This window comes from Chlamydotis macqueenii, chromosome 8, assembly GCF_036417535.1.
Source record: "Chlamydotis macqueenii isolate bChlMac1 chromosome 8, bChlMac1.mat, whole genome shotgun sequence".
NCBI classification, from domain to species: domain Eukaryota; kingdom Metazoa; phylum Chordata; class Aves; order Otidiformes; family Otididae; genus Chlamydotis; species Chlamydotis macqueenii.
The window spans coordinates 27,424,437-27,439,500 of NC_141563.1; the positions used below are offsets into that span (position 1 = coordinate 27,424,437).

At 45.3% G+C, this 15,064-nt stretch overlaps 1 protein-coding gene across 5 annotated transcripts in view; it reads left to right on the forward strand.

Moving 5' to 3' along the window:
* Positions 1-15,064, forward strand: part of RNF220 (ring finger protein 220) — a 223,874-nt gene that overhangs the window by 193,102 nt on the left and 15,708 nt on the right. For all 5 annotated transcript variants that reach the window (XM_086753315.1, XM_086753318.1, XM_086753317.1 and 2 more), the window contains 2 exons: positions 888-943; positions 2,716-2,794. In XM_086753315.1, the coding sequence (XP_086609441.1) occupies positions 888-943; positions 2,716-2,794 (135 nt within the window). The remainder of the gene's footprint in view (positions 1-887; positions 944-2,715; positions 2,795-15,064) is intronic.

Genomic DNA, 15,064 nt, shown 5'->3' on the forward strand with positions numbered 1-15,064 from the left:
TCCTTCAAGCCAGGAAAGTGATATTGCAGCAGGAGGATATCAGGGTATCCCTTATCACTGGTTGTGGACACTTAGTCCTTGGTGAAACGGCTGAGGACCTGAGGCCAGGAGACCAAGTTCCTTCATGTGACTTACACCTAACGCATTGTTTTGCAGTTTGGGCAACGTACTTGCGTATCTTGTGGACTTGTTTGCCTATCTCTAAAACAGGAGAGGTGATGTTGCTCGTAAAAGCACTTTGAAATTCTGGCAAGTGTCTGTAGAAAAGCAGTAGGATAGCAGTAGGGATGCCCTGAAGCATGAGCCTGCATTACCTTTTGAGTGCAACTGTCTTAGCTCATAGAGCTAAAATGTTATGCAGTCACAAGTGTGCAGCCTGCTCAGAAGATTCCTTTCACTTAAGATCTCTGTTACTGGCTTGCAGGAGAACGGACAGGGTTAGGAGTTGTCTGTACTTCAGTGCTGCTATTCTTCAAATGGGAAGATGGAAAAGATTAGGCTTATGAAGGTGTAAAGTTATTCTTAAAGGGAGAAGCTATTGCAACACAGAGGATTTCTGTTCATGAGTAAGGTTTTCATCTTTGAAACTGTGTATTCGAAAATGAGCCTTAGGTTACAGGTGCGGTTTGAATCCCAAGCCTTCAGTCAGCATCACAACCCCCATGTTATTCAGCAGAGGTCTCAGCTAGAAGTGCAGGTTGGGAGAACACTGGTGGAAATGTGAACTAGCACAGAAACACTTCCTGCAGCAGGCCAACCGCTCACATTTTGAAGCCTAAACTAGATAGAAGTATTGAGAGAGAAGTGGAGGGGGGAAGGGGTAGCTTTTCCTGAGCAGTAAAATTTTCCATGTTCAACCTTTAGCATTCTGCCCTTTTCTCTTTTAGTGGTGGCACACCCAGTACTCGAATAACACCGGAGTTTTCTAAATGGGCCAGCGACGGTGAGTGTTAAACTTGTAAATTATTCCTCTCTGTGCTACAGGAGGGCAGACAGATGTTGCGTATCTTCTGATGGCCAGTAATTAGGCAAATGGTAGTTAGCAGTGCTCTTGCACGATACCAGCAGATACGTATGCTTGTACAATCACACTGTTTTTTTGAAACTTTGCAGCACAATTAACTGTAGTCAGTGGCAGCCAGGGGAGTTCCCAAAAATGCAATCTGAACTGGTGTGGTGATAAGACAGGGGTTGGATTGACTTGCTGTCACGTCACTAAAACACAAACTGCTGTGTCACAGAGGGAGCCATCAGAGCTTGACTATAGGGGGGTGATGGTCAGCTGCTGGGGGTTTAAGCTACACAGGCACCTGTTGCTTGGGTTTTTTGCAACTGCTTTCTTATCATCTTCCCTTTAAAAGATTATACTAGAGACTTGTATCATAATCTGTTGGGTAGGTCTTGTCCTTGCTGGCCTCTGTATGGCAAGAAAAGCCTGCAGCTCTGAAACCTGCACCTTTAGAGTGGCAACTCGAGAATCTGTCCTACTTCATGAGCTGTAGTTGAGACTCCAGAGCAAACGAGTGAATGTAAAATTGTACCTTTGCATGCAGTGTTTGAAAGCTCATAGCATTAAGCAGGGTTGGGTGTTAAACCCATTCGACTGCTGGATTTTTTTATTTAATGCCAGAAGCACTGGAAGTGTAAGCAGCAGCCTAGTGGAAATATGAGAATAATAAAACCTGGCGCTTTCCAGCTGTAGATGCCAAATCCATTTCCGGAGCTGGGCAGTGCTGTTCCAGCTCCCTTAGGAAGGGAACTGAAGCTCAGCGACCTGAAGAGACTTGTCCCAATGATTTTGTTCCCTGTTCTGTTGTTGTAATGCTTTGGGCATTTGATTCCCAGCCTTGAAAGCACCTACAAGTCATAACTGCTTGCCAGTGGGAGGAGGGGTGGGTAGAACCAGTTTTGCCAAGGGCATGATGATTAAATGGGGAACATAGGATATCTATCATAGGCATTCTCTTCTGTGGGATAGGCAATCATGATTATTTTCTGTGGTGTAGGAGCACTTGCTTGTAGGTGTGTTCAGCTTCAGTAACTACAGCCACAGAGGTGATGGGGAAGGAGCCCTGATGCCACTTGGCTATGAGCTGTTTTCTTCATACCGTTTACCTGAAGCCACAATGCTGAAGCTACAGCCCAGGGACTGGCCCCAGGACAGTTCATCTGGTTCATCGCTAACTGGTGTCTCACACCCCGTCCAGTGCTGGGAGCAGCCATGGGACTGCTAGTACTAGGAGAGCTGTCAGCAGACTGTTCTTTTGTACTAGTTACCTGGCATATCTTTGTCTTCCTCTCTGTGTCTGAGGGGTCTCAGAAAAAGGGAGAAGCTGAGAGCAGGATCTGGGCTGGGTGGATTTGCTCCGGACCCACCTTTCTAGAAGTACACTTTGGCATGGCAGCCACATCAAACCTTTCTGAATTAAATCCTGGCTTAAAACAACTGGTACATCTGTGAGGGTCAGTCAGTATGAAGTGGGGAGAGAGTAGGGGTTGTATCTTCAGCCCCAAATCACGGAAGTGTGCTGTCCAGAGAGAGGGCCTCCCTGCCAGACAGGGACACGTAGCATTAGTCTCTTCTCTCTCTTTCCGAGAATTGGCATGAAAATGACTCATCGGGGTTCTCTGCTTCTGAAACTGTAACTTGCTTAGGCTGTTTCATTGCAGTGATCAAATGTTCTTTTATTAATTTGTCCATTCTTCCCTCAACAGAAATGCCCTCAACGAGTAATGGTGAAAGCAGTAAACAGGAGACCATGCAGAAGACCTGTAAGAACAGTGACATTGAAAAGTGAGTATAAAGTTGGATAACTTTCATTTTTCTTGTTTTGAGGAACCGCAGTGTCCCATCTGGTGTTTCCAGAAGCACTGCTAATCTGAGAGTAGGCATATTTGAAGCTTTTACCACTGAGAAGATGAGTTGTGCCCCAACTGAAGCCTGGACTTGGAGCTGTTGGTGTCCTGACTTGCCGCTGCTGTGTCCACGGAGGGCCCATGGGGAGTTTTCCCCCAGATATCTGTGTGGGCATATACCCAGTCACAAGGAATTGAGCAGAGCTTCCAAAGGGTGTCTCCACTGCAAATTGCTTTTTTTTTTAAAATACGTAAATAGATATAGCTGTGCTTTTCATCCTGTTCTAGTTATGGTGGGTTTTCAGATATGTTATGTGGTGCATAACAGCCTAGACTAGAGCTGGGACTTTGGATGAAAGGTGAAGATTCAAACCTACTTTAACCTGACAAAAGCAATTGGCTTGTCAAGCTGTACTTTGAAATTTTTATTACCCCTGCAAGATTTCTGCTCTCAGCGTATCATGGGATCCTGCTTTTACTGGAGAAGTTACCTTATTATTGCATCTTGGGTTTTGAGGGCAGTCCTTCACACTGTCTCTATTCTGTTTTCTCCATGGTACTTGCATGTTTCACCCTCCATCTGTCTAGCCAAAGGGAATCTCAGCAGCCCCGTAACTTGGCAGAAGTCTCACTGAGAGAATTTATTTTCCCTTAAGATCCAGATTTCACCTTTGTATGTTTGCTAATGGAAATAATGTCTCAGTTGCTGAGTTTTTTACCTGCAGCCCTTCCAGTTGGTTTAGAAGTTTAAGTCCCAGTGTTTGAATGTACAGTAGTGCAGGGGCTCTTGACCATTTCATTTTCTGTCCCTTTCTGCTTGCTGGATATCCTGCAGCCTAGTCCAGGATAGAAACAAATGGTTTTATTTGCACTGGGCATCTCAGTAGTGACCTCTATCTTCAGCCTCCTTCCACACGCTGCTAGGCTGACTTGCTGCTCAGGCAGATTTGACAATCCAAGCCTAAAAGTACAGGCTCTTCACTGCTGCCATGGACTGCATTAATTGGGATGGGGCAGTGTTTTAAGTTGATTATTGCCTGACATAAAATGTTGCCCCAAGATCAAGTGAGAGACAAAACAACTTGAATGAGGTGGAAGCAACGAGGTAGTTGTCGGTTTTAAACAGATTATATTTACATTTTGGGGATGAGATCCATTGATAATTTGAGATGAGGAAAAAATCTGGCAGTAGCGTTAAACTGACTTTACAGAAAGTTGTTTTTTTTTCATGTAGTTTGTTCTCCTCCTGCCCCTGATCCTGACTTGAGAGGTCGTGTCCCTGGCGCATTTCAGGATCTCTGACAGTTCAGGCAGCCTGGCAAAGCGCATGTTCGCAGTCAGGGGTTAACTGGGGAAACTCCCTGCTGCAGAGGAAACTTCAACACTGCTTTGCTGTCTCGGCACTTTCCTTTTTACAAGGCTCTTTATTAGCATATCCCAAACGTGAGCTGTCTGCTGTTCGATGCTTCTCAGTGAGCAAACTTTGGCCAAGGACCACTGAGTTTGGGAGCTTGCAGGTCAGTGCAGAAGCAGCTTTGTCCTTAGAGTGAGCCAACCGTTGCATGCTGTCTTGGTGGCAGAGACTCATCCCTTCTGCCCTAATCTGTCACCCTCTGTCTCAGCTGCTGCTTGGCTTCCGTTTGGGCCTCCTGCCTGTCAGCCCAGCACCCCCCACCCTCCCAGATCCACTCCTATTGAAAATCTTTAAACTGCAGGAGCTGAAAGGATTTGACATTTTCCAGAACACTTGAGCTCAAGTGATAAAATTGACATAGCTTTAATAATCTGATCAAAGAGGCTTTAGCTAGCACCTTTTGAAGGATCCCAGAATCCTTTCCAAACAATGCTTGTGCTAACGCTGCTGTGAAGCGGGGGGAGCACGTATGTGTGTGTGCGCATCGCGTGTGTGCACACACACCTTGCTCTGCAATAAGCTTGCCCCGCCAAAGCTTCGGTTCTGCAAAAGGTGTGAAAAGTCAGCAAAGCCTGAGAAAAAATTACACAAAAAGCCTTAAGTGTCTTGCTGAGTCTGTCCAATAATGTTGATTTTTTGAAAGTAGCAGGGAAAGCTTTTTATTTAAGGCGCTTAAGGTTCAGAAAACAAGATGATATTTCAGGTCAAGAATTCCTAGCTGGTTTTTTTTTTTCCCCTCTCCTTCTTTCCTTTGAGATTTGTGCGTGATAAATAGTTTCTGTCCTGCCATTTAAGGAGTCTCAATGCTCTGTGTGCTTTTCTGTGTAGAGGGGTTCTGTTAAATTAATTGATAACAGGGATCAGAGCTAGAAGCCTACATAAAAGGAGGGGGAAGGGTTTCACACTGTCTGGCTGCTTCCCACTCCACTGCTGAGCCGTGATATATGGCGACCCAGCCCAACAGGCTAAATTGATTCATCTCTAGTTCCTGTTTCTTAATCTGGAGCTAAATTGGTTTCATTTTTCTTGTTTTGGGTGGCACTTACAGGAAGTTTTTGGCAGCATCACTTTACTCCATTGTTTGTAACTTTAATTTTTGCCTTTAAATCTGAGCGTTATTGATTGGCATGTTAAACCCTGTGTAGCGTCTGATTAGCATTTTTAAAAGTGTCCAGAAGCACATGGCTTACCACCTGTGTCAGCCGTGCTCTCCATTTAGCGCAGCGGCTAATAGAGTTAGCAGTGATCCACCTATCGATCCTTCTCTCGTAAGAATGACGTTCTTTCCCCCTCCCCTCTTCCAAAAATAAACCTAGGCCAGGAGAGTGGTGTGGGTGGGTTTGTTTGGTTTTTAATCTGTTAATACAGTACAGCAAGCGATCCTGCTTTTGGCACACAGCTGACGCTCTTTGCTTGAGCAAGTTAATTTAGTCTGAACTTGGGCTTTCATGGAAGAGTCTCTTGCATGTAGAACAACTGCGTGGGGTTTAGGGCAAGTCTGTGCCTCACTCCTTGTGCCGTACCAGGCCGTCAGTAGCTTGGGCAGGTTGACCTCAGCTGCATTGTGAGCAGTGGCTGGGATCTTCATCAGATGGGCAGAGCTCAGCCGGTGTGACGCTCCTTTACCTCTACTCAAGATGCAGCTTTGCTTGGAGAGAGCAGCCAGGCCCTAATTGCCCGCGCATCGTCCTCGACTTCTCTGCCAACGCTGTGCTCTCAGCCAAAGCACCATTGCGCACAGAGAGCAGCAAAAAGCACCTTCCCTGCAAACAGTCTTCCTCCTCCCTCCCAGCAAGCTGCCTGCAAGGGTCTGGTGCCATTTTGAAACCAAGGTTCCCCGGGGTTAAAAGCCAGCATCTTAATTCAGAGTGCCAGTGTTCAATTTTGCTTTCTGCCACCAGACTAGATTGCAGGCCAGCAAGAGAGTCTGGGTTAGTGGCCCACTGGGTCACCTCCCATTTGTTTTCCTCAATTTTGTGTTGTCATAAATTCATTCCAGCCCGTTGTGGTTGATCAGTTTATCTCCGCCGGGGCAGGGAGCGCTGCGAGCATGATATATGGCACAGAGCATTGTAGCCAGCCTCTCCATGAATCACTCCAGCTGTTTGGTGTCAGCCCCAAAGCAAACAGGGCCCGTCCGCTGAGCGTTGACTACGATGAGCTCAGTATGGGAAGAGACATGACGTATGAATGTTTATTTAATAATTCTCTAATATTTCCAGCAGAGTGTGGCTGTGCATTCTTGGGGGGGGGGGGTGAAAAGGAGGGGGAGGTTGAAGAGAGAAACTCTAATCTGTTGGGGTGAGTCATAAATCAGGCAGACAACATCATTAATCAGGGATGGGACAGAAGTGGAAGGAGGTGGGACTGAAGCTTCCATCCTTTGGGAAGGGGGCTGTGCTTCTTTTTTTTTGTAAAACAAATCTTGTTTCTGATTCCACTTGGCCCCAGCCACGCTGCCCGCATAATTGCAAACCTGGACACAAGGCTGTTTCAGTGAGTATGCTACCTCCGCTATAAACCTTGCGATACGAGCCTGCCAAGCATTAAATCCCTTTATAATTATCTTCTTTATATAACACTTCATGTTCATCGTGCTTCATTGGATGAGACACTTGTTGAGTTAAAAAGAGGGGTTTAGAGACAAAAAGCAATTGTATTTGTTTTATTTTTCTGGTCTCCTCTTTCCTCCCCTTCCCCCCACCTTACTTCTTCCCAATCCAGCTGTTCCGGATGCATCGGCTCCAGAGGGGCTCTGGTGCAGCAGCACAGGAAGGAGCATCAGCTAAAATTAAGCAAAGTTTAGATCGGGGTCCGCGTGCAGAGTCAAGCGTGTGAGAGCAGTCGGGGAAGTGGCAGCGTCTGTCGCAGGGACCCTGCTCCCAGGCAGACGGATCGAGACGGGAGCAGAGTGAGTGTGAAGCCAGAGGATTAGCAGAGGCCTGAAAGGGAAGGAGCAATGCTTAAGCTGGTGTGTCAGAGGGAAACAAAAGCTGTTGCGAATTCACACCAGAGGATAAGCGCTCCCCAGCCCTTCTCCATAGTGTCTCACCATTAACAGGCTTTGGTGGGAGATAAGAATGTCGTATAGCAAAGACAGAATTAAAAAATTAACTTGAGTCATAAATTAACTTAGCCTTTCGTGCTCTGCTAAGAGAGCACATGATGCTCCTGGTGGGTCCGGTCTTAGATCAGCCCATGTAAACTTGAGAGAAGGTCCAGGAGGCTGAACTGAAGCCTGAGGTTGTCAAAGCCAGGCTGAGAAAACACTGCTGGGCTGAGTGCTGCTTGTGTCTAGATTTTTATCTTTATTAGGTTTCAGTCCTTCCTTTCAGTAATTCAGGAGTGTGTAATATGTGCTTGTAATGTATGCTGGTGTTCAGCCTTGGAGGGGTGCATTGGTAGATGCTCCATTTCTTTATGAAGTGAGACTTTGGCGTTACTTCATCCTCTAGGTTGTGGCGGTGGAGAGCAGACCGCTGGACTGCATTTCTTTATTCTGCTCCTTCTTTTAACTGTTTGGTAGAAATTGTGAGTGCCAATGATGGTCTCAGACATTATTACCACTGTGCCAGCTGAATTGTATCAGTGTCATGGTTCATCACAGGCTAGCGGTTAACGAAGCTCAGCAAGGCAGTCTGACTGTACACCTTCCACCTGGGGGGAAGGTGGCATCTCTGTCTAGTGCAGCTCTGTCCCCAGATTTGGTCTAATTCTTATGCTTTGGGGCAGTTTTCTATAGATACGTATTTGACATCTTCGTATAGGGAGGAGCTCTTCCTTCTGTTGAACCTGTGATGTTTCAGAGCTGATGTGGCTGCAAACCCAGGGTGGCTGCTGGCTTTGGGGGCAGTAGCATCCCTGTCCCATAACGGGTCAAAACCCCAGGAAGGAATTTTAATCCTATGTTGGAGGTGTGGTTTAAGCATCTTGACCTTCATGTCTCTTTGCCTACCCCTTCTTTTCTTTTTTTTCTTTTCTCTTTTTTCTTAGTTTCAGAAATGCTGTTAACTTTAATTTGTGGAGTTGCTTCCTGGGAGTGAAAAATCGATGGGGGGCTATCGCAGTGTGAAATTCGACTGTCACTATTGAGCTATAGAGTTAGCAAGATGTCTTAGAAGGTAAAAAATAAATCGTGGCCCAGCAAGTGCTCAGCTGTGCTATTTCAAAGGGGATATGAGGCTGATGGTCCGTTAGAGGGTACTTCAGTTAGATGGATGATGATTCCTTGTGAAATATTGGAGTTATTCCATAGGTAAGAGAAACTTTAGCTTATAAAACACAAAGAGCTGCCTTCTAGCAGACGAATTCTGCACTTAGATGTGTGAGCAGCTTGTCAGAGAGAGGACTCATCCTAAAATTAGCCTGTTGTGTTTAACAATGTCTCTGATGGAGCATTGTAGATCCTGCTGTGTTCTTTCTGAAAATGTTTTGAGGATGTAACTGTTTATTCACATCCCTTACCTACGCTGCAAGAATTAAGAGGCAGGGACTGATTTATTTTTTTGTTAGGAAATGTTTGTACGGTGCCCAGATGCTCTCAAGAGAAAAGTAACAATTATTTTTTACGTAGGCTGCGTTCCCTGTTTGGATGGAAATGTTCCTTTGAAGAGCAGAAAAGGGATCATGTTGTGCCCCATCGGCTGCCAGTTTGCTGTCGTTCCCGTGCATCTGTTGAAGGGCAGCCCTGGCTGCACAGGCTGGCTGCGTGCTGGCGTTAGCAGACTGCTGCTTTCTTTGGCACTTACTGACTGTTGTGGCAGGACTCAGTAAGTGTTTGTGCTGTGCAAGCTGCTGTATGACAACAGGATGATTGTAATTACAGCTCTTGGTAGTTTATGCATTTCTTAATATATAGTTAGTAAGTATAAATATGAAGTAGTACCAAAAAAAAACCCCAGTTTGTATTACTTCTCACTGAACCATGTCTGAGACAACGATAGAGTCTGTATTTATTTCTCTTACACTTGCATGCACAGTTGCAATGCCACTGAGGGGAGCTTACTGCTGCAAGAGGGAGTTTTAAGCCACATTTAGTTGGGGCTTGGTAAAGATTTCCTGAAGAATTTAATGGCAGAAGAATTCGCTGCACTTTCATGTCTTCTTCACCTCTGTAGCACAGAACCGAGCACTGCCTTCACAGAAGCAGTGTAATAGCAAGTAATGTAATTAATGTAGTTTAATATCCATGTTGATTTTTTGCCCTCACTTCAATTTCAATACTTGTCCTGACCTTACTCCCCACCACTGCAGGTGTTTTATCGTATTTCTCCATTCACTTCTTCTTTCTTCCTTTTTGACGCTTTCTGTCCGCGAAAAGCTGCTGTTTCCCACTCAGTTGCATAAGCGTTCCTGCTTTTCCCTCAAATAGCCTGCTCATGACCTGTCCTTCCTCCACGTTGCTGGTTTCCTCTTCAAGCTCTGAGACCACAATTGGTTATGCGATACTAATGTGCCATGGCCTCCTTTAATAGCCTCGTGTTTCTTTTTGAAGGCATGATTACCTTAAATGATGCTAATTCCAATCCTTTATTTCCCCGTAAAGGAAACAGCAACAGTGTAAAAGTTCTAGGGCAGCAGCGGCAGTTGTAGGAAGCTGTCTGGAGGATGTGTTATCGCACTGCCCTTGTGTGCCTCCAATCAGCGATCATGAATGGAAGTTCTGGAAAGTATATCACCTCCACGGTAAAACCCTTAAAAGGCTGCAGATGAATCCAAGTGCTGCTGTAGTAACATAGATATTTCCTGTTTATTTCGGCCGTTTGGATGCAAGCCATGGGAGTAGAAGGCATTTCATTGTGCACAGAGGTTGGCCGCAAGACTTGGCTGCACGTCCAACCTTCTGAACACCTTTCAGCCCTAGGAATTTGCTATTCCTCTTTCACTTCAGGGATATTTTATAATTTTGTGATCGTCCAACCAAAGCTACTAATACTCCCAGACCACCTCCAGGCCACAGTAGGATGACAGGTTACAGCTACTGTAAGTCTTCCAGTAGAAAAATATACCTACCTAGCTGTACATGGAGCTTGGTCATAATCCAGAGATGTTTACTTGTGGATAGGGGCAAGTTTCAGTAGGCTGGAACCTCTAACTGCTGTGACTCAGCAGGGAGAGGAGCTGCATTTTCCATTCCCACTGCCTGCCTTTTATGGCCCTAGCTTGTATTAAGATAGAGACCACGATGCCCCTTCACAGATCTGTTAGGAATACAGTTAGGATCACCAAGATGAAAGATATCTTTGAAAAGTGAACTGAGATATTAACACATTAGATGTGCAATTATTTCTGTTTAGGAACTTTCTTTAGAGAATCATTTTCTAACGCAGCCTGTGCTGCCTCGACAAAGCCTTGCTGCAGCAAAACACGCTTCCGTAGCATGGCTTTTTCCTTTATCGCCAAAATGGCTCCAATAAAGCAATGGGATTGTATTTATTTTCTCTTTGGAACAGGGGACATAGTCTCTAAATCGAAATCAGAATGACCCATGCATTCTTTCTCCCAGCTTTCATGTTGAACCATAATTGCTCAAATGGCACATTTAAAATTTTGGCGCAAGCTCAGACTTTCACTAGCCGCCTTTTTAAATCAGTCCCAGTGGCCAGCGGATACTGCGTAGCCCTACAAATGCATCTAAACATGCTGACTCCGAGGCTCCTTCCATTCTGAATGATCAGCGGTGCCATCTGTCTCTGTTTTGATTGGGGCCGGGCACATGTGTCCTAGCGAAACACGGGCCAAAAAAAAGAGAGAGAGAAAGAGCCAGCGCCTGAATTTACTTGCCGGTTCTGTAAAGACATTGTTGGATTCTGTGTTATGGAGGCGGAGAAGATATGAAAGCATAATGAATTCTCCTGTCATTAAATTCTTCGGGGAATCTTTACCCAAGTCCCTACTAAATGCGGCTTAAAACGCCTTCTTGCAGCAGTAAGCTTCCCTCAGTGGTATTGCGATGGTGCATGCAAGTGTAAGAGAAATAATTCCTCTGTGGGGAAAAAAAGAGACAACATTTTTGGTTTGCATCAAGATGAAATTAGTCAGAAGCAAACTCTGAATTTGGCAAGCAGCTGCTGGTATTAACAAGTTGTGCAAGCAAGTATAAAATAGAGGCGCTCGTGACTGAGAGTGCCTCAGCATCGTGTGTATGTGCCCTTGCATGCACCCCGCTCCAAATTCACAACTTAGAACACGGAAATTAGAATGGGGAACATTGCATTATTCATAACTTGGCAACCAGAAGCCAGGGCACTTTGCCAGAATAAACTATTCTCTATAATTACAGGTGAAGCAACATTCTTTAATATCTTACAATACAAAAACATACATTAATCAAGGAAAGAGGGCTTTTTTTTCCTAGAGGACAATAAATTAGCATCCTTGCCAATTTCCTCAATACATGTGACAATGTTTTACAGGATTATAAGTCAACCTTTTTAAAGGAGGTTAGTCTAAAAACAAATAAACCCAATAAATGAGATTTTTAGTTAAATAAAGGAGAAGCCAACTTCTAAAACATTGGTGTCTTGCCAGAAGATTTGCTTTTAGCACTGGCATTCTCACAGACCGAGGGTCTAAACTTCACTTGGTGTGATTTGACACGGCTCTACTGCAGACAGCTTTGCTGGGCAGTTTGCTGCTGCTAGGGATCTGGCCCCTTCTGCCATAACCAGCTCATCTAGTAAAATAAAACCGCAGTGCATCGTGCCAGTCCGGTAGCCTGCATATTCTGGGGTGGTTTGCAGTCAGTCTACCACCAGTGCCTGACACTGGAGTTCTTTCAGAGACTTGAGATATTGAAAATGCTTGAGCTCTGTCTGTTTCCTTTAAAAGCCACCCGTGACTTTTCTTTTTAAAAACTTACTTAACAATTTAAATGTTTTGCTTGTTAGTAACAAACTTTTTTTTTCAGCTTTATGTTATGTTCTTACACTACAGTAAGTGCAAAAGGGCTTTGTATCCGTGTAGCTCCCACTAACTTCAGTATTGCTCTTCCACATCTGCCAAAATAAGCTCCCTGTGTTATTAGCTGCAGCACTTGCTGCAGGTGATTCTTGATAAATCGAAAGAGAAGGTGGATTCTTTCACTAGATGTAAAAAAAAAAGCAGTTCTTGTCCCGGAAAACTTAGGGTTGTTTTCAGTTAGTGTGTGAAACTCAGAGAGCAAGGGAGTTGTGTAGAAGACAATGTATGAGTGAGATCCAAGACAGCTACCAGTGTCACAGCAGCTCTGCACAGCGTGTTGCAGGCTAATAAAACATGGTCTCTTCTCTGAAAACGTTGCCATCTCACCCAAATGTGAATGGGCTATGAGAGAAGGCTTGCAATTAAATGATGGTGCACTGATGTTGGGGTCATTTTTTGTGTCCTTTTATCAAGTCTTTAAGATTTGTGCCCCGCAAAGCGAGGGCTGCAGTAGGCTTTCTCTTCTGCAGCATAGTAGTGATTACGTTAATTGTCATCTGTGGCCGTGTTTGGATATGCCCAGGAGCAGTTTCTTTGCTCCTGGAATCTTACTTTAGCTTAACTCCGTCTTCAAAGCATCGACCAGCCCGTTTCTAGTATTTATGATCTGTAAGCTGCTAGCGACCTGACCTCTGCCCCTGGTGCAGGGAGATGGCATGTATGTTCTGCTGGGATCAGGCTCTCCGCCTCGGACAAGGGAAGGTAAAGGCTTTGTTTAAAAATAAAGACATCACTCTTGAGTTTGTCAGTGATACTGTACATTTTCCGCTCTGCCGCTCTATGTTTACAGGCATATGAAAACAAACGTAAATGTATGAGGAAGAGAGAGGAAGGTCAGAATATCGAGTGTCAAAAGTAGCCCATGAAATTTTATTGGTGGTGCATTTAATCAGTGCTAAGCGTTTTTTACAAGGTACATACAAACAGTGGAATTGTAAAAATTTATGGAATGCTGTGTACAGTGTGGCTGTTTATGAAGAAAGGAAAATTTATATCCAGTTGAAATAAACCAGAGGGGAATGTTTTATGGAGACTCCTCAACAGCGAGGTACATCAAGTGAAATCTGGGTAAGGGGAGGATGCAGTATTCACAGGGGTTGACTGATCTTTGAGGTGTTTTTCTGCCTCTTCAGCAGCTCTTAGTTTGCATCTTTCTGTGGCTCTCAAATAGGCAGGATGCTGGATGCAGTGATATTTTTTTGTTTTTCTGTACAATGGGAAGGAAACAGAAGTGAACAGCTGCCACTGGTATCTCTGGTACGAGGCTCTTGCTCTTGGGCTCGTTCCAGTCCAACATTCTTGAGCAGCCCTTTATATCCAGCTGGGAAGGGTTAACTGAAGCCAAACACTTTGACATCAGCATTTTTTGTTTCCTTTTTGGTCCAGTATTTTGTTGATGATAAAGCACAGACTTAGTCAATTGAGAGATTCCAGAGCTGCAGAATCAGAGATAATTTAATTAACGGAATTGCTTGTGATTGCCCACTGGGACAGCGGGTAGGAATTGCTCGATTTAATTTGGAGAAACAAAGATCACATGCATGCTAATGTTTGACAAATAACCAGTGTTTGGGGTAAAGTTTTCTTGCCGCCAGTTCCCAGGGGAGATTTCCCAGGAGGTGATTGCTGAGGAACAGCTCAAAGCTACAGATAGGTCCTTTTTCCTCTTCCATGGTATTTTTGTGCCTGTCTTCTGGCCTTTTACCTGAACAAAGAAAGGATTTGCTCAGAGGAAGAAAAATTGTTCTTATTTTCAGTGCACAGGGGAAAATGCTATGAACGGTAGAAAAACATGCATTGGGCACAAAGACTGGAAATGGTCACATACTCTCTGCCCGGTCTCATAGACTTGCTCCCCAGTACCCAGCATCCTCAACTGTGGCTGCCAAGTTGTTGAAGAGTTCACCACAAAGTTCAGAGAGAAGTGCAGGCTAGCTTCCTCCGCAGGGAGCCTTCCCTTCACCTTTGTGCTTTTGTGTAAACGCTGTTGCTCAGGCTCCCATGTTTGTGGTGATGTAGGTCCACAGTGAGCAGAACGTGAATGCGCCCTCTTGATACCTCCACAGCCAGGGAGGACAGTGCGGGTATCAAACGAGGCCACTCGCACCTGCGTGGCTGGAGAAGCACCAGCGCCGGGGCTCGAGGCATTGCTCTTGGCAGCGGTTGTGCTCAGCGGGTCTCTCTGGAGGCTGAAAAATGACATTATCCAAACACGTCAAATCAGAGCGCTGAGGCGCAAAATTGTTAAAAGAGTCCTCCTACATCCACCATGAGGTCAAGGCGAAGTGGGGAGAGCAGGGCTGTGGAAGCCAGTTCCTTCTTCCATGTAATTCCCTCTGCCTCCCTTGGCAAGGTAACTTGTACACAGCCTTGCCCCATCCATGGAGCTTGGCTTTCTGACCCTCGCTCCACCCTGGCAATACCCTGTAAAAATACTGTACAGCTGCTCCCAGCTATGTCCAGGCAAGCGTACACGAGGTGTGCACGCAAGAGGGAAGCCTGAGGGAGTTCCCAAGATTGCTGCTGCAGGAAGAGTTGCTCCTAAGCGATGCTTATCTTTAGGATACAAGCAGCAGGTTGACGGTAAAATGTCACTAAATGGAATGGCATGTGTCCCAAGTGTGCTGGCCACCATGGGAGCCAGACACATGGGAAGTGACTCTCGTCTTTATTCCATCCCTGGAGGTAGTTCCAGTTTCCTTTATTTACTAATGTTCTCCCTATTTCCCTTGACCTCATTTCCTCTGGCTTTTCGGAAGCAACCATGCAATTATCGCTCACTTTGGGTTGACCCTTGGCCGCCACGTCCCTGGTTGCTGCTGCTCCGGGAGG